This window comes from Rhinolophus sinicus, linkage group LG10 (assembly GCF_036562045.2).
Source record: "Rhinolophus sinicus isolate RSC01 linkage group LG10, ASM3656204v1, whole genome shotgun sequence".
Classification (NCBI taxonomy): Eukaryota; Metazoa; Chordata; class Mammalia; order Chiroptera; family Rhinolophidae; genus Rhinolophus; species Rhinolophus sinicus.
The window spans coordinates 6,888,333-6,908,920 of record NC_133759.1 but is presented as its reverse complement, the minus strand read 5'-3'; the positions used below and the strand labels follow the sequence as shown (position 1 = coordinate 6,908,920).

The 20,588-nt window shown below is 58.5% G+C and overlaps 5 protein-coding genes across 16 annotated transcripts in view; 2 read left to right on the top strand and 3 right to left on the bottom strand.

The window, feature by feature from the left end:
- The first annotated feature begins 48 nt into the window (after nucleotides 1-48).
- Nucleotides 49-7,306, top strand: WDR6 (WD repeat domain 6). 4 transcript variants are annotated; one of them, XM_019723895.2, is made up of 7 exons: nucleotides 52-287; nucleotides 3,039-5,520; nucleotides 5,600-5,683; nucleotides 5,768-5,884; nucleotides 5,978-6,096; nucleotides 6,197-6,800; nucleotides 6,924-7,306. In XM_019723895.2, the coding sequence occupies exons 1-6, from the start codon at nucleotides 188-190 to the stop codon at nucleotides 6,655-6,657; spliced, it is 3,363 nt and encodes a 1,120-aa protein (XP_019579454.2). In that variant the 5' UTR covers nucleotides 52-187; the 3' UTR covers nucleotides 6,658-6,800; nucleotides 6,924-7,306. The 4 variants fall into 4 exon arrangements, with proteins under 4 accessions (XP_074168475.1, XP_019579454.2, XP_074168474.1 ...); XM_074312372.1 differs by having other exon boundaries at nucleotides 56-292; nucleotides 3,044-5,520; XM_074312374.1 differs by lacking the exon at nucleotides 5,600-5,683 and having other exon boundaries at nucleotides 49-292; nucleotides 3,044-5,520; nucleotides 5,784-5,884.
- On the bottom strand, nucleotides 6,843-10,608 carry DALRD3 (DALR anticodon binding domain containing 3). Its single transcript, XM_019723905.2, has 12 exons — nucleotides 9,649-10,608; nucleotides 9,273-9,568; nucleotides 8,901-9,157; nucleotides 8,755-8,816; nucleotides 8,524-8,652; nucleotides 8,128-8,198; nucleotides 7,978-8,039; nucleotides 7,787-7,869; nucleotides 7,516-7,698; nucleotides 7,319-7,432; nucleotides 7,160-7,228; nucleotides 6,843-7,087 (listed from the first exon to the last, which is right to left on the bottom strand). The coding sequence occupies exons 1-12, from the start codon at nucleotides 9,811-9,813 to the stop codon at nucleotides 6,968-6,970; spliced, it is 1,611 nt and encodes a 536-aa protein (XP_019579464.2). The 5' UTR covers nucleotides 9,814-10,608; the 3' UTR covers nucleotides 6,843-6,967.
- A 385-nt stretch (nucleotides 10,609-10,993) lies between these two features.
- NDUFAF3 (NADH:ubiquinone oxidoreductase complex assembly factor 3) lies at nucleotides 10,994-13,747 on the top strand. 4 transcript variants are annotated; one of them, XM_074312377.1, is made up of 6 exons: nucleotides 11,010-11,140; nucleotides 12,500-12,702; nucleotides 12,803-12,995; nucleotides 13,150-13,216; nucleotides 13,317-13,417; nucleotides 13,497-13,747. In XM_074312377.1, exons 2-6 carry the CDS (start codon nucleotides 12,626-12,628, stop codon nucleotides 13,611-13,613), a joined length of 555 nt encoding a protein of 184 aa, XP_074168478.1. In that variant the 5' UTR covers nucleotides 11,010-11,140; nucleotides 12,500-12,625; the 3' UTR covers nucleotides 13,614-13,747. The 4 variants fall into 4 exon arrangements, with proteins under 4 accessions (XP_074168480.1, XP_074168478.1, XP_074168481.1 ...); XM_074312379.1 differs by lacking the exon at nucleotides 12,500-12,702 and having other exon boundaries at nucleotides 10,994-11,140; nucleotides 12,879-12,995; XM_074312380.1 differs by lacking the exon at nucleotides 11,010-11,140 and having other exon boundaries at nucleotides 12,050-12,702; nucleotides 12,879-12,995.
- A 572-nt stretch (nucleotides 13,748-14,319) lies between these two features.
- Nucleotides 14,320-19,193, bottom strand: IMPDH2 (inosine monophosphate dehydrogenase 2). Of its 2 annotated transcripts, XM_019723902.2 has the most exons (15): nucleotides 18,991-19,193; nucleotides 18,507-18,555; nucleotides 18,184-18,285; nucleotides 17,996-18,070; nucleotides 17,449-17,655; nucleotides 16,879-16,966; nucleotides 16,606-16,805; nucleotides 16,436-16,526; nucleotides 16,247-16,342; nucleotides 15,934-16,005; nucleotides 15,138-15,281; nucleotides 14,910-15,054; nucleotides 14,672-14,815; nucleotides 14,511-14,594; nucleotides 14,320-14,407 (listed from the first exon to the last, which is right to left on the bottom strand). In XM_019723902.2, the coding sequence occupies exons 1-15, from the start codon at nucleotides 19,086-19,088 to the stop codon at nucleotides 14,386-14,388; spliced, it is 1,617 nt and encodes a 538-aa protein (XP_019579461.1). In that variant the 5' UTR covers nucleotides 19,089-19,193; the 3' UTR covers nucleotides 14,320-14,385. The 2 variants fall into 2 exon arrangements, with proteins under 2 accessions (XP_019579461.1, XP_019579462.1); XM_019723903.2 differs by lacking the exon at nucleotides 15,934-16,005 and having other exon boundaries at nucleotides 14,321-14,407; nucleotides 18,991-19,190.
- A 224-nt stretch (nucleotides 19,194-19,417) lies between these two features.
- Nucleotides 19,418-20,588, bottom strand: part of QRICH1 (glutamine rich 1) — a 41,238-nt gene continuing 40,067 nt past the window's right edge. For all 5 annotated transcript variants that reach the window (XM_019723899.2, XM_019723898.2, XM_074312375.1 and 2 more), the window contains one exon: nucleotides 19,418-20,378. In XM_019723899.2, the coding sequence (XP_019579458.1) occupies nucleotides 20,186-20,378 (193 nt within the window). In that variant the 3' untranslated portion in view covers nucleotides 19,418-20,185. The remainder of the gene's footprint in view (nucleotides 20,379-20,588) is intronic.

Genomic DNA, 20,588 nt, shown 5'->3' with positions numbered 1-20,588 from the left:
GAGGGCGGCCCCGCCAATCGTTAGCTGGGTTGCGTGGGGCAAGGGGTCGTCATTGGACACCGGTAGCGGGCTCGGCTACCTGTTGCTAAGGGCGCTGTAGATAGGCAGCGCCGCGCGCGGGGAAGGCCGGTCTCGCGAGAGCTCAGCTATTCTCGGCGGTGGCAGCCGCAGCGGCTAGAGGACCGACATGGACGCTCATGAGGACTACGTTTGGCCGCGGGCAACCTCGGAGCTCATACTCCTCCCGGTCACGGGTCTGGAGTGCGTGGGGGAACGGCTGCTAGCGGGTGAGGTTTGGCTTGAGGAGCGCGCTAGCGGAGAAGCAGCCGAGGGCTCGCATGGGCGGGGCATGGAACAAAGGGATGCCCGGAGGAGGAGGGCGGGCGACGGGGAGGTCCGTCCGGAGGTGGGACAGAGCCTTGGAGGTGACGGGTGTGAGACCCGACCTGAGGGGCCCAGGAGACAAAAACACCGATGTGGCTACCGAGGCCCTTCGCAACCTGCAGTTGAAGTGGAAAGGGCGGTGGGGCCGCGGGAAGGTGCCGGGACACGCAGTCGTTTTGGAAGCGAGGGAAGGGGAGAGAGGTGTGTGTCCCCTTCGATGAGGAGGGCGGGGGTTTGGTCCTTCTGGAGGAGATGGGGCGGGGAGAGTGCGGATGAGGCCCCCCTCCCACCTGGCGGGTCCGGGGGCCCCGGTGTGCCCTCGGAGGAGGGCAGGGCCTGGAAAGGCGGGCGTGTGGCTTCGGGGCTGGTTGAAGCCGTTCCCTGGAAGCGGGGTGATGAAGATCCTGTGACGAGGATGGGGGTCACAGGAAAGCCAGGATGAGACCTTTCTGAGTAGGCCAGTGCTTCGGCAGTTGAAGGCGAAGGCTGAAGCCCCTCCTGAGATGTTTGTGGAAATCCGACGTCCTCCCCCTTCCGAGGAGGGCCGGGTTGGGAAGCACAGGCCGGCAAAGACCTGGGACCGGAGGCGGCAGAGCTCTGGGGAGCAGTGAGGCCCGACTGGAAGCCACTAGTGACTGATCCTGCTGCTGCAGAGTTTTATGTGTCCCAAGGCAGGTTACTGTCTCTCAAGCCTTGAGTGAGCTTCTACCAATCCCAAGAGGGGTAGGTCGGGGTGAGGAAGGATGGCCCAGTTTTGATCTAATGTGGGGGCTCTGGGAACCCAGGGTTCCTATTCCTACCATGAGCTAAATTCCTGAGGCTCCTGGAGGAGAGGATGCCTCGGCAGAAACCCATAGGACCACAAGAATGAATTAGGAGAAGAAAAGGGGTGTGTTCCTGGCAGAGGGTAAGCATGCCAAGGTCTTGAGGCTGAGAGAATTTGTCACTTTGGGGGAAAGGGAATTCCTGTGCTACTGGAGCAGGGGTAGGATCTGGAAGACGCTGGAGAAATGAGCAGAGGCCAGACCATTTTAGCTCTAGATCTGACTTTATCGCTAAAGGTGGTGGGGAGGCCCCGTTGAAGGTTTTAAAGCAGGGGAATGACTTGGGAAATACAGGTTAGAAAGCTCTTCAAGTGAATTCAGCTGCTCCTGTGACTTCCCATCTGGTTGATTCGGACTTCGTACATGTGGCTTCTGTATCTTCATTGCCATCATTTGAGGCCATGCAGCTATGTCTCCCTGACCCCCTCAGTAGCATTCTCTAGCCCCTCCTTGAGCCCTTCATTTCTGGTTCCAGCCACAATAAGCTCTTGCTCACCTCAGGGACATCAAACTTGCTATATACTCTGTCAAGAAAGGTTCCCCCACCCTCTAACTGCTTTTCCTCTGGCTTACCACTGCTCATCCTTGATTCCTCAGCCTCAAAGATGTGTCCTCCAGGTGTCATTCTTGGTGCAGTTGACATTTTGGATCAGATCGTTCTTTGGGTGAGGGGCTGTCTGTGCATTGTAGGATGTTTAGCAGCATCCTGGCCTCCACTCCTATATGCCAGTAACACAGCTCACAGTTGTGACAATCAAAAATGTCTCCAGACATTGCCAACGTCTCCTGGAGGGAAAATTGCCCCCATTGAGAACCACTGGAGTAGTTTATATTCTTAAAGCAACCTATATAGTTCTCTCCTGGAACCTACCAACATTATAATGATGTAGTTCACTTCTGTGGCATTGCTTAATTAGTCTGCCTAGTCCACAGAGCAGGGTCTGCTTGTCTTATTCACTACGCCAGCGTACAGTTCATTGTTTGGTTCGTAATTGATGCCCAATAAATGTTGATTGAATGTCACGATTGAGATTGCTGACCAGGAATGGCAGGAGGGTGATATCAGGTTAAGACGTGATGTCCAGGACCAATGTCACTGCTGGGGAGGATTTGCAAACTCTTTAGAAAATGAAATCCACAGAACTTGGAGACAGAAGATGTGGGAAGTTAAGAGGAATAAGCTGTGGGCTTCCTGGTTTGGGGCTGGGGGAGGGGAGGGGGAGTAAGGGTCCCTGGGATGAGGAGCACCAAGAGAACTTGAGGACGCGCTAATAGAGTGGGAGGTGCCTGTGGGGCAGCCAGGAGGCCGCTGGGGGCCACGGGAGCCCCTGCTGCCAAAGTGGGGGCTGCCTCTCCTAGTTCTCCCCATTGAAATTGAGCGTGCTCACATCTTCTGAGATATAGGGAAGAAGCTCCTGGAAGTCAGGAGGGGTTCTGCCATGGCCCTAAGGGGGAAAGATCGTCTTAGTGGGACAACCCCTCCCCTGGGGGAGGGAGGGTCAATTAGAATTCATGTACAGGTAGATGGGGCTAAGGACTGTGGGAGTAAAGCTGAAAAGGTTCCTGTCTGGGTTCTCCGTGGGGTCAGGAGGAGGCTGTGGGTTTGAGGAATTCGTGGTTGAACTGAAAGTTAGGAGTGACGGGATCCGAGCATCAGCACTAAAAGTGCAGCTGGGGCCGAGAGCAAGGATCTTTCAGGGTTCAAGCCTGTCGGACTGCGTGTCCCAACATTCACAGGCTGCATGTGCAGACTGTTCCCTGCTCCCTGCCTCTTCATGGCTCATCACGGTTACGTGAGGGCTTCTGATGTGGCTCTTTGCCTCCCTCTAGGTGAGGGGCCAGATGTCCTGGTGTACAGCTTGGATTTTGCTGGGCACCTGCGGATGATGAAGCGCGTGCAGAACCTGCTTGGCCACTATCTTATCCATGGATTCCGGGTGCGACCAGAACCCAATGGCAACCTTGACTCTGAGGCCATGGTGGCTGTGTTCGGGAGCAAGGGGCTCCGAATTGTGAAACTTAGCTGGGGACAGGGCCGCTTCCGGGAGCTCTGGCGCTCGGGCTTGTGGAACATGTCTGACTGGATCTGGGATGCGCGTTGGCTCGAGGGGAACATAGCGCTGGCCCTGGGCCACAACTCAGTGGTGCTGTATGACCCGGTGATAGGGTGCCTCCTGCAGGAGGTACCCTGCACAGACAGGTGTACCCTCTCCTCAGCCTGTCTGATCGGAGACACCTGGAAGGAGCTGACCGTAGTGGCGGGTGCTGTTTCCAACCAGCTCCTGGTCTGGTACCCAGCAACCGCATTAATGGACAGTAAACCTGTGGCCCCCGACCGTCGGGTCAGTGGGCATGTGGGTGTCATCTTCAGCATGTCATACCTGGAAAGCAAGGGCTTGTTGGCCACAGCTTCAGAAGACCGAAGTGTTCGCATCTGGAAGGTGGGTGACCTGCGGGTACCTGGGGGTCGGGTGCAGAATATTGGGCACTGCTTTGGGCACAGTGCTCGTGTGTGGCAGGTCAAGCTGCTGGAGAACTACCTCATCAGTGCAGGAGAGGACTGTGTCTGCCTGGTGTGGAGCCACGACGGTGAAATCCTCCAGGCATTTCGGGGCCACCAGGGCCGTGGCATCCGGGCCTTAGCTGCCCATGAGAGGCAAGCCTGGGTGATCACCGGGGGCGATGACTCAGGCATCCGCCTGTGGCACCTGATAGGGCGTGGGTACCCAGGTTCGGGGGTCTCGGCTCTCTGCTTTAAGTCCCGTAGCAGGCCAGGTGCCCTCAAGGCGGTGACACTGGCTGGCTCCTGGCGAGTACTGGCAGTGACTGATGCAGGGGCCTTGTACCTGTATGACCTCGAGGTCAAGTGCTGGGAGCAACTGCTAGAGGACAAGCGCTTCCAGTCTTACTGCCTCCTGGAGGCAGCCCCTGGGCCTGAGGGCTTCGGACTGTGCGCCATGGCCAATGGGGAGGGTCGTGTCAAGGTTGTGCCCATCAATACTCCGACTGCAGCTGTGGACCTGACCCTGTTCCATGGGAAGGTGTACAGTGTGAGCTGGGCCCTGCGTGGCTACGAGGAGCTTCTGTTGCTGGCCTCGGGCCCTGGGGGCGTGGTGGCATGCCTGGAGATCTCAGCTGCGCCCTCTGGCAAGGCCATCTTTGTCAAGGAACGTTGCCGGTACCTGCTGCCTCCAAGCAAGCAGAGGTGGCACACATGCAGTGCCTTCCTACCCCCGGGTGACTTCCTGGTGTGCGGGGACCGCCGGGGCTCTGTGTTGCTGTTCCCCTCCAGACCAGCTCTGCTCAAGGATCTTGGGGTTGGAGGCAAGACTGTGATTGGTAGCGGAGCACCCGGAGTGGGCAGTGGCAGTGGAGGGGACGAGAACGCCTCAGCTGAGTGGGGCCCTGTGTCTACTCTCCCTTCTCTGCATGGGAAGCAGGGTGTGACCTCGGTCACCTGCCATGGTGGCTACGTGTACAGCACAGGACGCGATGGTGCCTACTACCAGCTCTTTGTGCGATGTGGCCAACTCCAGCCAGTCCTAAGGCAGAAGTCTTGTCGAGGCATGAACTGGGTGGCTGGGCTCCGCATGGTGGCTGATGGGAACATGGTCATCCTGGGGTTCCACGCCAATGAGTTTGTGGTGTGGAGCCCCCGGTCACACGAGAAGCTTCACATTGTCAACTGTGGTGGAGGCCACCGCTCCTGGGCCTTCTCTGACACTGAGGCAGCTATGGCCTTTGCCTACCTCAAGGATGGGGATGTCATGCTGTACCGGGCGCTGGGTGGCTGCACCCGGCCACACGTGATTCTCCGGGAGAGCCTGCATGGCCGTGAGATCACTTGTGTGAAGCGTGTGGGCACCATCGTCCTGGGGCCTGAGTTTGAGGCGCCCAGCTTCATGCAGCCTGACCAGCTGGAGCCCGGCAGCGAGGGGCCCAGCATGATTGACATCGTCATCACGTGCAGTGAGGACACCACCATCTGTGTCCTGGCACTCCCCACAGCTATGGGCTCTGCCCGTGCGCTTACAGCGGTTTGTAACCACATCTCCTCGGTGCGTGCAGTCGCTGTGTGGGGCATTGGCACCCCAGGTGGCCCCCAGGATCCTCGGCCAGGCCTGACTGCCCACGTGGTGTCTGCGGGGGGCCGGGCTGAGATGCACTGCTTCCGCATCATGGTCACCCTGGACCCCAGTACCCCAAGCCGCCTCGCCTGCCATGTTATGCATCTTTCATCTCACCGGCTGGACGAGGACTGGGACCGGCGGCGCAGTCGGCGCCGGATGGTCAAGGTGGACCCAGAGACCAGGTGACGTGCGCTGCCTGGCAGGGGCCTGGGGTGGGGTCACGGCAGCGCTCCGCCTGCCTGATGGCTCTGTTCTCTGCAGGTACATGTCCCTAGCTGTGTGTGAGTTTGACAAGCCTGACCTTGGCCCCCTTGTGGCTGCAGCCTGTAGTGATGGGGCAGTGAGGTGAGCATGGGGTGGGCAGGGCAGAAGATGGGGGGTGGTTCTCCAGAATGGGTTCTGAGCTGGGCCACCCCCCCACCCCCCCAGGCTCTTTCTTTTGCAGGACTCTGGGCGGCGGCTGCAGCTCCTGGCTGAAACCTTCCACCACAAGCGGTGTGTCCTCAAGGTCCACTCCTTCACGCATGAGGCACCCAACCAGCGGCGGTGAGAGGGGCTGCATGAAGGGCCTGTGTGGGTCTATGGGGGCTCCTGTTGCTCTCCATCTCCCTGACTCAGCTGCCCTTTCCTGGCTCCCAGGAGACTCTTTCTGTGCAGCGCAGCCACCGATGGCAGCTTGGCCTTCTGGGATCTCACCACTGTGCTGGACCATGGCTCCACCGCCCTCGAGCCCCCAGCGGACCCTGGCCTTCCCTACCGTCAGTAGCTAGTGTGCAACTGTGGCTGTCCCTCCCCACCTCCCACTTTGCCTTCACCCATGTGGCAGATTGGGCCCTAACAACCATCTTCTTTCTCCAGGGCTGGGCACCCCCTGTCTGACCCTCCAGGCTCACAGCTGTGGTGTCAACAGCCTGCACACCTTGCCTACCCATGAGGGCCACCTGGTGGCCAGTGGCAGTGAGGATGGCTCCCTCCACGTCTTTGTGCTTGCGGTGGAGGTGCCAGAGCTGGAAGAGGCTGTGGGGGGCGCTGAGCTGGTGCCCCAGCTGCATGTGCTAGAGGAATACTCTGTCCCCTGTGCACATGCTGCCCACGTGACCGGCCTCCATATCCTGAGCCCAAGCCTCATGGTCTCAGCCTCCATCGACCAACGGCTGACCTTCTGGCGTCTCGGGCACGGCGAGCCCACTTTCATGAACAGTACCGTATACCATGTACCAGATGTGGCCGACATGGATTGCTGGCCTGTGAGCCCCGAGTTTGGCCATCGTTGTGCTCTTGGGGGCCAGGGACTGGAGGTTTACAACTGGTATGACTGAGGTGGCCCGCGGTGGCCGGCACGCTGGGCATGGGGCCTGCTTGCAGACAGCGGAGCCGGCGCGACTGTCTGTGCCCGTGCCCAGTGTGCCTGAGGGGAGGAGGTGGCAGCCGCGGGCTCCTGAGTTCGGAGCAGGCGCTGGAGGTGAGTACGCTGCCCGGGCCAACCAAGAATAGGCCCCACTGCTCATGACAGAACAGCGCTTCGGAACGCTTTATTTTGGCTCCAGGCCTCTAACAAAATCTGTGGGGTTTCTTTTTTCCTCAGCTGATGACTTCGTGAACATTCCAAACATTGGCCCCTCTGTAGCCTTAGATGTGGCTCAGCGGCGGGAGACCTAGCATGGCCAGGCCAGTGTGGAGCACTTCACGCACGGCCCGCAGAAGCTGCAGACGGGCAAACATTTGACCGAACAGGTGTGGCCGAGGCTCCTAGAGGAGAGAGGGGCCTGGTGGTCTCATCTTCCCCCCCCACCCCTGCCCCCACTTTTGCTGTGCGCTCACCCCTAGGATGTGTACACGGTTGTAGTAGGAGCTGAAGTCCATGCTGAGCTTCACCAGGGACTTGCACACCTAGGGACAGACAGAGTCACTGGCGGGTCTCTGCTCTTGTCCCCAGACGAGAATAAAGAGTGCAGTTCTGGCCTGGTCTGCCCGCCTCACCATCTCCGTGCGCGCCGCGATGTGCAGCCCTGCGGCAGTGCCGTCCAGGGCCGCTGCCTGGCTCAGCACGGCTGGGAAGGGGAGGATACTGTTGAACAGCAGCAGCCACTCACCCTGTGGGGACAAAGCTGCTGGAAGGGCAAATCCGGGCCTCCTGCGGTGCCAGGTGCCAGCTACCGGCAGGGTGGGTCACTCACCTCGTCGTGGAGCAGTGAGAAATCCAGACTGCTCACAGGTGGAAAAGGGGGGTACAGACCTTGTTCCATGCTGTGCTTGTAACCCTCAAAGAGAGTGGCCAGACGGGCACAATTATACATGACAAACGTGCCACTCTTGGTGCCCTTTGTGGAAATGCTGCTGTCTGCCAGGGCCAGGACGAGCTGAAGAATGGGGACACAGCTGCAGAGGGAGGGCAGCCACCACGCACCCTGTCCCCTGCGTCCTGGTGCAGTGGGCACCCAAGCTCACCTGACCCTGCGGGGCTGTGCTGAGCATCTCAAACTTGATGGTCGCCACAGAGAGAATCCTGAAGGTTTCTGTCCAGGCTGGGTCTGAGGGAGTTGGGGGTAGTCAGTCTTCGTGGGCAAGGAACAAGGGGCGGGGTGCAAATGACCTACCCTTGCCCTGCCCCAAAGCACAGCCAGGCGTCCCATGCGCACCTTCTGTCAGGTCCCTGCTGTACTTCAGTGCCGAGGCCTTGCAGACCTGGACGTGCCGGAGCCTGCATTTTGAAAAGAGTGAGAAGGGGGCCAGTGGCCAGAGTCCCCACGTCAACTACCCTGGCTTGGTGGCCTTCTGGCCTCACTCACTCGTAGTACTCGGGGGCAGTCAGGGTGCCGGGTGCACCAGCTACTTTCACTGAGCCACAGACCAGGTGCTTCTGTCAGGAAAATAGCAGGGGCTCAGCCAGCAGTCGACACCTTCCAGTAATAAAACCCTCAAGGAACTAAAATCTGGTGCCTGGACTCCCCCAGCCTTTTACCACCAGGCGTAGTGCCTCCCTCTCAAGCTCAGCCCCTCAGAACTCAGTCTAGCGATTTAACGTCCGCCAGACCCACCCCACCTTCACCCAGGACTCTGCACCTGTTGCACGTGCCTGTTCACCAAGCCCAATGTTTCTCCAAGGTCAAAGGTCCGTGTCTGGACCAGTCAGCTGGCAGGCCCCTGGATGGGTTTTCAGGGGAGCTCTGCCATCACTAACTTACCTGTATGAGAGGAGCCTGATCGTCCAACTTCCACCAAAGCAGGTCCAACTTTTGTTGCTGGAACTCCTCCTGGCAGCTCACCACATGTACCACCATGCAGCTGTCGGCACCCGCACGTGGGGCCACGGCCTGTGGGGGAGGAGCACAGTCACTGCAGGGACACAGAACACCTGCTTTGCCAGAGGCCTACAGGGCGTGGTGTCAGTCCCTCACCAAGCCTCGGGAACCTACCTCAGGCCAGTGCAGCAGTGCTGCCCTCAGCTCAGCCAGCACGGAGAGCAAATCCTCAGTCACTGCAAAGGGAACACACAGGCTGGGACTAGCCAGGACTGCAGGGGTCCCCGCCTTTCTGGCCCTAAATAGGCTCCAGGTCCTACCCAGACAGTTGTCCAGATTGGGGTCATAGCCAGCTGCGTGTCCCCGTTCTTCCAACAGATCCTTCAAGCACACACTGCCCAGAACGCCAGGCGGCAGGGCTCCCCTGTCACCGGCAGGGCTAAGCTCTGCCAGTGCGCGGATCCTCAAGGATTCGGTCTCGGCTCGCTCCGAGGTAGCAGGCCAGTCCACCCACAGCTGCTGCAGGAAGGTCGACATGTGCGGATCCCGCACAGCGGGCACTAGGCACACACTCACCCTGCGAAGCGAGGGTGGCCGCTTCAGCCTGAGCACCTGGCCCGATTCACCCCTATTCCCACCAGGTGCAGCCAGTCCCCAAGGGCCACGCCCTTTTGTCTCGCGCCCCCGCTCACCCGTGAGCATGCAGAGCTCGCGCCAGGTGATCGGCCACGAGTATCACCCGCAGCTGGCTCATGCGGAGCGCGCAGGGGGCGGCACGCAACGCTGGGCAGTGGAGGACGACGCGCGGGCCCGGCGTGGCGGGTGCGGCGGGCGCAGCATAGGCCTCCACGGCGCTGAGCACGCGCTCGAAGACAGCCGACCGCTGCAGCTGGAGCGCTAGGCCCGCGGGGGTCGGCGCGCAGCGCAGCACGGGAGCCACGCCGGGGCCCTGCAGGTCGCTCACCGCATGGAACACACGCTCGGGCACCTGCGTAAGGACAGGCGGGTGAGCGGCCGGGGTACTCCCAGCTACCCCTGGCAGACCGTCCCCGTCCGGCCCGTGCCCACCTGTCCGTCCCCGAAGCGCGCCTCCAGCGCGCGCCGCGGCGCCAGGAAGTCTCGGGCACGTAGGTGGCGGGAGCGCGTCTCCTTGAACCACACGGGGCCGCCAGGTCCCAGGGCCGCGTTAAGGGCCCCCAGAGTCTCTTCGATCCCAAGGCGCCCCGTCGCCATGGCGACCGGAAAGCGGAAGCGGAAGCAAAATATCGGGAGGTCGAACTTCCGGGAAGACCGACTGGCGGGGACGGAGATCCGGCCCGAGTGGGCAGGTGCACCAAGGGAAACGGTAGGGGCTGCTTTCGACAGACTGCCCCGGCGTGGCCCACCTGCCTGGGTCCGAAATCTCGGAGTCCTCCCGGACCTAGGGTTCTTCGTTACCAACTAGGGAAAGGATCCTCGCGACTTGGTGGGGACTCTTGCTCATATCGAAGTCTGCGTTTCATTTCCCCATTTTACACATGAACAAAATGTTTAAAGTTCCAAACGAATTGTCACCGGAATAGGGCAGCTAACATTAATGCCACCTTCACGAGCTACTAAAAAAAAATTTTAAAAAAATCTAATTTTAAAAAGAATTTGTGTTCCGCGGTTTCAGGTTATTTGCATTTCCTACTTTAGAACATGGGTTGTCTTTATTCCCACTGATAGAATTGCCAGTTTTCTCGTCTTGATTCTTGAGGAATTAAAACCATCATGACGGTTTCCAGAATTTCCGGCTTTTGAAAGCTTTCTCCTTTAACCTGGTGTACTTTAACAGGGACCTCCCGCTTCCTGGTTTATGCAACGAGCCATTGTGGGCCAACTAAACACTGTGACCATGAGAAGAGCCAGCTAAAGGGCAGTTCAGCTGGAGCATCCCACTCTGCCCAAGAGAAAGCTCTTTCCCGTCCCCTATGTTTTAACTTCAATGTAACTTAAATCCCTTTTTCCCTGACGCAGCACAGAGTGCTGGGAAAACTGTGATCTCTGCCCTGGAGCAGTGACAGTGCCCAGAACTCAGAAGGGAGGGAACCGTAGAGGCAGGAAAAGCTTGGCAAAGCCCCTCTCTGGGCCAGGGCTTCAAGGCCCTCCTGGGAGGCGCCGAAAGAGCACTGGGCGGACACGACATTCCCGATGGCTTCTTCGGTGCCCACTCAACGGGAGTGATCGTGTCATTCCAAAGCGCTTTCTATGCCGCAGGCGTGCGCCTCGGGGACAGTTAACAGGGTTGAGCCTGGAGGCCCAGCTGGGGACTTCAGCTACTCTCCACACACGAAGACGGTTTAGGTGGTTTTTCTTCAGGAAGTGAAGGGCTATCTTTAGCTAGCTGCGGGCTGGGGCAGCCCTGTGGGACTCACCGCCATTGCAGCCCTATATGGAGGACTTGGGTCCTCCCTCCCTCACCAGTACTACCCCGGGTTCCGGAGATGGCCACCGCCCAGGCTCTCAGACGTCTACGCCCGTCAATTCCAGCATGAAGGCGCACCTGAGAGAGGGACGGAGACCAGAACGATCCAGTGAAGTAAGTCTGGGGCTCAGGGGCTCGACCACCCCATCTGGACCAGGACGCTGCTCAGGCAGGAGAGCAGGGAACGAAATCCAAGCGCAGCTGGAATGCTCTGGAGACAACAGCTGCTTTTGGGATTCCGTTGCCCGCTGTCCAGCCGTTGGGGGGAGGGGTCCCTCGCCCTGGGGCCAGATTAGAACCTCCCTTACCCAGGCCCAGGAGGCAGACCTAGGAGTAGGCAGTGAAACCGAGTCTAGTGGGAACGAGGAGCTCACCTGGGCCCCCAAACAATAGCAGGGGCGGTGGGGACCTCCCCTGGGACCGAGTCCCGATCCGGATTAGATCCGCGGGGTAGGATTGGTCCTGCTGGTCTCATGCAGCCAGAGCCACTTGTGCGGTGACCGTGGCGGGGCGGGCTTCGGGACAGGCAAGAGGGAAGCGCGCCCTTGGGGCCGAGGAGGAAGTAAACCCGCGCGCCCGCCTTGGGGACACCCCCGCACCCGGGGCCCTTTGTCCGGTGAAGCTGCCAGCGCCCAGAGCGCTAGGGGCCCCAGTGGGCCCGTAAGGCGGCGACGGGACCCCTGGGAATCCACTGCGACCGTCCTCATCTGTGCCGAGCTGCCCGCCCGCCCCCGCGGATAGCAGACGCCGCAACGTTCCCCTGAGGCCACGACACCGTGGGCGCGCGATGTCCGAGCACCGCGCGGGCGCCAGTAGGCCCTCTGATTCGGCTCAAACCGGGGACGGGGGATTCTCGGGACGCGAGCAGAGTGAGCGAGGACAGAACGATGCTCCAGCCGCTGTTTAGTTCAATGTCTGGTCCGGTTCGGCCCGGTCGGTCCCACCCGGACAGCTACAATTGCCCTATCACGGCGTCCCCTTCCGCTACCTCTGGCCGCAGACTGGAGCCATTTTAAGGCGAAACCAGGCGGCCACGCCCCCTCGCGCTCCCGAAAAGCCAATCCACGCACGGCCACGCCCCGTGCGGCGCGCGGAGGCGACGGCAACGGTCGCGCGGGTGACGGTTGGGGAGGGGTGTGATTTCAGCGGCGAGCGGGGGAAACTTGAGCAGTCCGCCCCGCCCTCGGAACCCGACGCCCCAAAGCCGGGATTAGGGGCTTGGAGACTGGCACCACGCCCTGGCCAGGTGTTCGGGACTGGGCCAGGTGCGCGGCCGCCCCGCCCGGGCCCCCAAAGCCCTGTGTAACGGCTGAGAGCCGGCAGCCAGGCCGCGGCTGGGGCCCAGGCAGTGTCCTGAGGTCGACCTCACCACCAGGTGTCCGGCTCCCCCAGGACGGTCTGCGGGGGCCCGGGGCGGGCGGGAGGCAGATGCAGACACCGGAGCCGCGCGGGGGACGCGCCTTTCTTGGACAGATGGCACGGGCCGGCTCCCGAGCTGGGCCGCCGGGCTGCGCGGCGCCCTCCGGAACGCAGGGGGCGCTGTAGCCGCGCTGTGCTGGGCTCCGCTACGACCCCGCTGACACTGCGCGCGGTTTCGCCATGGTCTCCTCGTTCGTGTTTCGTGCGCTGTACCGAGCGCGACCCGCTCTCCGCTGTCCGCCAGCCGATCTGCTATGGTGAGCCCGGCCACAGCGTCCCTGACCACCGCATCCTCCTCGGCCGGCGGCCCCCGGCCCCGCACCTCCTGGCCTAGACCCTGACTATACCCCTCCTCAGGGCCCCACGGCGTGGGCACCGGCTCACTCCCGCGGATGACGAGCTGTATCAGCGGACACGCATCTCTCTGTTGCAGCGCGATTCCTCGCACACCATGTACATCGACAGCTATAGCAGCCGCGGCTTCGTGGTCAACGGAAATCGCGTGTTTGGGCCCTGCGCGCTTCTCCCGCACTCGGTGGTGCAGTGGAACGTGAGCCCTTCCCTGCAGTGAGGAATCAGGGCCAGAGCCCCAGGGCTGCATGATTTTACCCCCGGCAACTTAGCTTTATCGTGGACCCGTTGTGGAGGTCTACGGAGAGAGCTGTGTAGATTTGTTGTATTTAACGTGCCTCCTCCCCACACAGGTAGGATCCCACCAGGACATCACGGAAGAAAGCTTCTCTCTCTTCTGGATGCTGGAGCCGCGAATAGGTATTGAAGAGGCTGAGGTGCTCTGAGCCCCACAAAGCCACCCCCACCCCAGCCCATCAGCAGACCTGATTGTAGACTAACTCTGCCCATCCTTTCCCAGAGATTGTTGTGGTCGGCACTGGAGACCGGACTGAGCGGCTGCAGTCCCAGGTGCTGCGAGCCATGAGGCAGCGGGGGATCGCTGTGGAAGTACAGGACACGGTCAGTGCCCGGCCCTGGGCAGGCTGAGGGGAGCCCAGACCTAGCCCTAGCCCAGCTCATGCTGGCTTTTTCTTTGCAGCCCAATGCCTGTGCCACTTTCAACTTCCTGTGTCATGAAGGCCGAGTGACAGGAGCCGCTCTCATTCCCCCACCTGGAGGGACAGTGCTCACATCTCTGGCCCAAGCTGCAGCATGAGTCCCAGGAACTGACCTGACCCTGGCACCTTTTGCAGACTGCAGGGGTCCCAGTGCTTTCATTAGCCCCTCCCCTGTGGCACTGTAATGCTTGTCTTATTGCCAGCAAATTAATAATTTAATGTATTTCTCCCATTTTGTACGAGGTGTGTTGCTAGCCAAGGGCTGCTTGGCTCAGTAGGCTCTTGATGGGGGGGGGGATGTGGAGAAACCAAAGGGTCATCTTTTCATCTGGACCACACGGTCCCTCAGAGGCCAGGAGGTGGCACATACACCTCTCCCAAACTGCACATCTGTCTACTTCCTCACATGCAGACTCGAGGTGATCGCAGTTCTGTCTCCACAAGGTCCAGCAGAGAGTCAAGTTAGAGAAGGTGCATGTGGGTCTCAACCTGGTCCCATGTGGCCAAGCTTTGGGCCAGCAGGAGGCCCTGTGAATGTCAGTCCAAAGCCCCTGGACTGTTCCCCGACTTGTCCCTTAAGCAGCCAGTCAGAACCTGAGATGGCGCCCTTGGGAGCCAGCTGATCAGAGCTGGCTTGCGAGCTGCCTCAGGAGGCACTTTTTGAATCTAGTAGAACTATCCCCTTCCAGGTCTATGAGCATCCTTACCTCATGGAGGGGGGAGGGGGCTGAGGCTTTCCCTGGAAATGAAGATGTGTGTTTGTGTGATGTGGCAGCTGCACAGCCCCACTTTCCTGTTGACCTCAAAAATCAAGCATCACTTTTTTTCAAACTTTTATTGAAAAACCAATGGGGTATGCTGTATCCCTTTTCAGAAAAGCCGCTTCTCATACCTGCAGGCAGAAGGACCAGCTGTGAGATGAGGGTGGCAGGAAGGAGGCATAGCAGAGACCTCCATCCTGAAGACACAGGAGTGGAAAAGGGTTAGTCACTTACGAATGGAGACTGTGGACACCACCTTCCACCTGTGCTGAGGACGTTCTCTTCTCAAACTTGAGCTCCCCAGAATACATCATGGCTCTAAAGGAGATGTCCGATGTGGGTTGCTGGCCTTGGGCCCCCACCCCCCCACCCCATGTCCAAGCTCCCCAACTTACCGGACTTGGGTCAAACTCTTGGCACCAATGTCCTGGCAGGAGTGCTGGATGCCGGCAATCAAGTAGGGAACAAATTTGTGGATGGACCCTTTGTCTTGCACAGCCCCCGACACCCCCTGGGCCACCTTGATTTTGTCCGCTTCACTGCAGGGAAAGGCAAGAGATATGGACAAAGTCAGAGAACAGATGAGGCTGTCCGTGCAGGGTTGGCACACGGTAACTGACCTTCCTGTCCCACCTGAAGTATCGGTTCTGGCTGCTGAGGTGCTTGTCCATGGCGTCAAGAGAGCCCATACCACGATACTTCTTTAGCCGGATCCCATCGGAGAAGAAGTACTCGCCAGGGGCCTCAGTGGTAGCAGCCAGGAGGGAGCCCATCATGACTAGGGACAGATGGAGTGCTGGTGGCAGACCCTGAGTCGCACGGGAAGGAGTCCCACCAGGCTCCCTAGGTGCTGGGCCTCACCTGTGGAGGCCCCAAGGGCCAAAGCTTTGGCAATATGGCCCACATTTTGGATTCCTCCATCAGCAATGACAGGAACACCAAAGCGCCGGGCATATTCTGACACCTTGTACACTGCTGTTGCTTGGGGCCGCCCACAGGCCAGCACTGTTAAGAGAGAGGAACAGATGGGTGGGTGGAGTTAGTGGGGACAGGCAAGGGGCCCTGTAGCCACAACTCTGCACCCAGGAGCTCTCAGCTACACCTGTACCAGGACTACAGCCTGGCTGAGGACAAGTCATGTCTGGGACGGCTGCCGCCCAACCTGCATTGAACAGTGCAAACAGCTGTGATGGCCACCACTCACCCCTGCGTGTGCGCGTGCATGTGCATGGCCCAGGGCAGCCTCAGGCACATGCAGGCAGCAGCTGAGAAAGCCCCAAACTAGTATCAGGTGGGGTGGGGGTCACCGTGCAGTTAGTACCCAGAGGCCCATCCCTTCCTCCCTAGAAGGTGGGCAGCTCAGGCAAAATCAGTAGTGGTTGTGTGGAAGGAAAAGTGTTCGAGTTGGTCCCTGAGCTGCGCTTACTGCAGGAGATGTGGGCAGAGCAGGGCCTACCTGGGGAAGGAGGTCTGCCCTGTAAACACCCCAGGAAGAGGATGGGGAGCTGTTTTCGAGCAGCCCCCAAAACCATGGTCTGTCATTCAGTCTGCCCTGCCCACCCACCAGCACCACAAACCCCGGGAGCTACAGCTACAATCAACCAAGCAGCCGGGCGGTGGGCAGCTGGGCCGGGCCAGTGAGCCGGGCCGGACTTACTATAGCAGCCCGTGACAGTAGAAGGGCATTTGGGGCTGTGGGACTTTATGTCTGGAGGGATCTTGGGAGCCGCTAAATAAAACAAACAGACCAGAGTTTAGAGAGGGCGCAGAGCAGGAGCAAGGAGGCCAGGCTAGGCAGGGGGGAGTGGCAAGTGAGGAATGACGAGCTCGTCTTGCTTCCAGCAGGTCACCCATCCAAGGGGCCTATTTGGCCCTGGGGCTGCCCCTATTGGAGGACTCATTTAGTTCCCACGAGAGCGCTTGGCTCCAGGGCACGTGGAGCTAAGGGCCCTGCCAAAGCATCCTCCTACCTTCCTGGGTGATGCAGATGGAGCCACTTCCCATGCCCACCCGCAGGGCATCGACGCCAGCGTCAATGAGATTCTTGGCCTGAGCAGCTGTGACCACTGTCATGAGGAACAAAGAAAGGCTCAGGAGAACGTCGAGATGGGAGCCTAGCTTCCCACTCGCCCCACGTCCTCCATGCCTGTCTGCCTCACCGTTGCCTCCGATGACTTGAAGACTCGGGTATTTCTCTTTCATATACTTGATCATATTAATCTGGAAGATGGAGTTGCCCTGGGAAGAGTCCTGGACAGGGAGGAGGGCCCCGTGAGCCTGGTACGGCAGCTGCCCCTTCCGCCCCAGCCTGCCCTGGGCGGAGGCTCACCAAAACAACTACGTCCACACCAGCCTGGGCCAGCAAGTCCAGCCGATACTTGTCGTCTTCATGAGTCCCGATGGCTGCTCCACACAGCAGCTGCTTCTTGGAGTCTTTGGAGGCCAGTGGGTAATCCCGGTTCTTCTTCAGGTCTGTCCGGGCAATGATGGCCACCAGCTCATCGTCTTCATTTACAATGGGCAACTTTCCTGGGGGCAGAGCAGGACATGAACCAGGACCCTGATCTCTGGTTACAGAACCCCTCAGACCTCTAGGACTCACCCTTCTTGCTGCGCTGCAGAATTTCGTTTGCTTCCTTCAATGTGACGCCTGCAGGGGCTACCACCAAGTCATCTCTCTTTGTCATGATCTAGGAGGGAGGGGAGCTGTGAGGAAAGGCCAGTCAGAGACCAGCCCTGCCTGTAACTCACGTGAGGTTCCAAAGACCATGTTCACACACCTGCACCCAAACCACCCTGCTCAAGTGAAACCAACAGTCTGCAGCAATCTAGTGGCCGGCGTGAGAATGGAGAAGAAAGGACAACATGGGACATGGAGCAGCCTGTTAACATTGTGGAGGAAGAAGGGCCACCCTGGACCAATGACAAGAGAATTAGAAGAGGAGGCTGAAGTTGGTCCTGAAGCACTGCCCCCACCCTGGGGGTGACAAAGTACACAGTATGTATGCTGGCAAACATCGGGCAGATTGAGAGCCTCTGGTGGGGGCGATGCAGGAACCCCACGAAGGGATCAAAAACTTGGCAAGGCACTCATCTTTCCTGGACAACAGAAGCCCTCAGAGATGCCTCCTCCTGCTTACCAGAACTTGGCTTTGCTCTGCCAGTCACTCACCTCTTCCAAAAACAGGTCGTGCTCCTCTTCCTTGAGAAAATCAATGTCCCTTGAGGAGATGATGCCCACCAGGCGGCTCCCCATCCGGCCCGTGTCAGTGACGGGGATACCACAGAAGCCATGCCGGGCCTTGGCTTCAAACACATCCCGTACTCGATCCTTGGGGCTGAGGACCACAGGGTCCGTAATGAATCCCTGCTCATATTTCTAGAAGGGATGGTGAGAAAGGGCATTTCTGAACCACTTCCACCAAGCTCTTGGTCTGAAGCCTGGGCTCTATGCCAACTCCCCCTTTGGCAGTGAGTGCCACAGGACAAATCACACCAACATCTCAACCCAAGAGACATGGGTGAGCTGTAGGCACTGTCCATTTGGTCCTGTCCTGTTGCCTTAAAACCCAGGGTCTCAGGCTCTTCTGCTCAGGAATTCAACGCCACAGTGGGGAAAAAGGATTCTAAATTAAAGCAAAATAAATCCCCCACTCCCACCCCACTCCACATCAATGGAATTCCCAGGAACTCCTGACCACAATCCTTGCCCTTCTGACCTTCACTTTCCGGACTTCATTAGCCTGGAATTCAGGGGTACAGTTGTGGTGGATGAAGCCAATGCCACCTGTAAGCTGTAGAATAAGCAGACAACGGGGAAAGTGACAAGAATAAGAGGCATGGCTGTGTGCCTTTGGGGAAGAGAGATCAGGCCCCGGCTTTTGCCCGCACACCTCATGGTGCTCACCGCCATTGCTATGGCCATCCCAGCCTCTGTGACTGTGTCCATGGGTGAGGAAACCAGTGGAGTCTTCAGAGTGATCTTTTTGGTCAGAGCAGAGGTCAAGTCCTGAAAATAGAGGGCCAGCTAGTGTGGGAAAGCACCTCACATACCTCATGATGGTGCCAGCTTCCCCCCACAAAACAGGTGCCCTGTATGACCTGCATGCTAGTAAGACCATTCCATAGAATGCACCCCAAGCCCAATATGGTGAGGTAGTCAAAAGACCAGGCTACAGCAACACCTTACCCACCCCTAATGCTAAGGATCCAATTCCTGGCCATACTCACCACCTGGTCTGCAGTGAAGTCGATGTACCCGGGGAGAATGAGAAAGTCACTACGGGGGAGGGGAGCGAATTGAAAGGAAGGCTCAGGCTTAGTGCAACCCGAAACTCCATCCCCATCGATCATCTCATAGGCACTTGAGCAGAGATGACAATGACCTAAGCCCATGTGTCACAGGCCAGGCACAGCACAAGGTGGAGATGGCGACAGGGGACCTTTTCTGCCACCTAGCTGTCATCAGCGCCCCTGGCACCGACAACTCCATGTGCCCGGAGAATGTAGTTTCTAGCCTGAATTCCCAAGTACTGTCAAGATACCGCCTCCATCCCACCCCGATTCCGATCTGTCAGTGGGCCCGAGATGAGCAGGGAATTTCCGGAACCTGTCCCCGACCCCGGCCCGAGTGCGGTCAACGGAAGCCCCACCCGGCCCCTCAGCCCAGCGCGCCGCCCCTCTCCTCGCCCAGGTGAGCCCGCTAGCCCCGCACTTGTAGGTGAGGCCGTCCCCGCAGTTGAACAGCTGCTGTGCCGTAAGCCCGTCGTCTGGCACGTAGGACGTTCCCCCGCTAATCAGGTAGTCAGCCATGGCGGGCGCGGGGAAAAGTCGCGTGCCTGGAGCACCACGCTGCAGAGGCCTGTAGCGTCAGGGCCGCGCCAATATACTCGTCACTGTCGTCACTGCGCTCTGCGCGCCGACGTCAGGACGCAGCGCTAAAGGCGGGGCTGATGCGTATCGTGGGCGGGGTTGGCGGGAGATGGCGCATGCGTACGACCTACGCCCGTAGCCAAAGAATTGGGCTGTTTCGCGTCGCTGCCCCCTCCCGCAAGACCTTGGCCCATTTAATTAACAGGCACGGTTTTGCTTCCACTGTCCCGCCAATCTGCTCCCAAATAAAGAGGCGGTGTTCACTAGCGTGTTGAAAAGACGTGCTTGTCATTCTTAATAAACAACTAGATTAAGAATACATAAGAGAAACAGAGTGGTATCTTTATATGATACACAAGTGTATGTTACAAGAATTCCATCAGGCACAGGAGCCTCAGGTTTAAGGCCTCATTGTTAGGCCAAAAAAAAAAAAAAAAAAGGCATGGTAAAGTTTTTACTTTAACATCTAAAATGTCACTTGTCATAAAGGAGGGTGTAATAGAAATTGTCTTTAATAAATCATAATTGAAGTTCCCCTCATTTTCCTTCCATTAAGATGCTAAGTTTATGTCTGAGCATGAAGAAATGACTGTGGCTCCCCTGTGGTCTGCGAAGTCGGCCAGTTAAGAGTGGAAGCCAGCTGGGGAGACTCCTTGAAGGGTCGATCCATCATTAATTCCATCTTTCTGGAGGAAGGGAAGGGGCCACATTTCTCCTAACAGTCCAAGCCCTTTCCCAAGGCTCCAGACAAAAAAAAAAAAAGAAAAAAAAAAAAAAGAAAAAGTCAGCCAGCAACTTTCTAGGACACCTGGCTCTTAGGAAACCCAGAGTCCCTACGGGCTGAGGAGTCTGCCGCAGCAGGTGTATGAAAATGCACTGGGGCAAAGTTTCCTTTTGTATTTTAAACAGAAGCAGTCCGAAAGGCTTCATAACTACACCAATAAAAAAAGAAAAGCAAAAATGGAGGCCTCTTCTTTAGTGTGAAAGTCTGTCCGTTTTTTCCTGGATGCTCTCCCTTGCACCGTGGCCAAGGGAGCTCAGTGCATGGTGCTGGCGTTGGCCACTGCAATGGCCTCCTGAATTTCTCGTATCACCAGGATCCGAGTCAGCATCTGTCCCATCTGCTCTCTGCTGATAGGCTGGACCGAGTACCAGATTGGGCTGTTGGGGGCCACCACTGGCTCGGGCGTCAGGTAAAAGGTGTCGTTTCGGCCTTTCACACTCTGGGGACTGAAGAATATGTCAGTAAAAGCTGGTTAAATCTACCCCCGTCTCAGCCCTCCCGCCTGAACCTCCCAGACAGATGCTGCCTGCAACAGTTGGGAAAGCACAGGCTCTGGAAGGTATGGTGGCAGTTACTGAACTCCATGCAGCCAACACATACCTACCTAGGCCCTCCTTTGGAACTACTGCAAATGCCAGGGATAGGCTGCCTCTCTT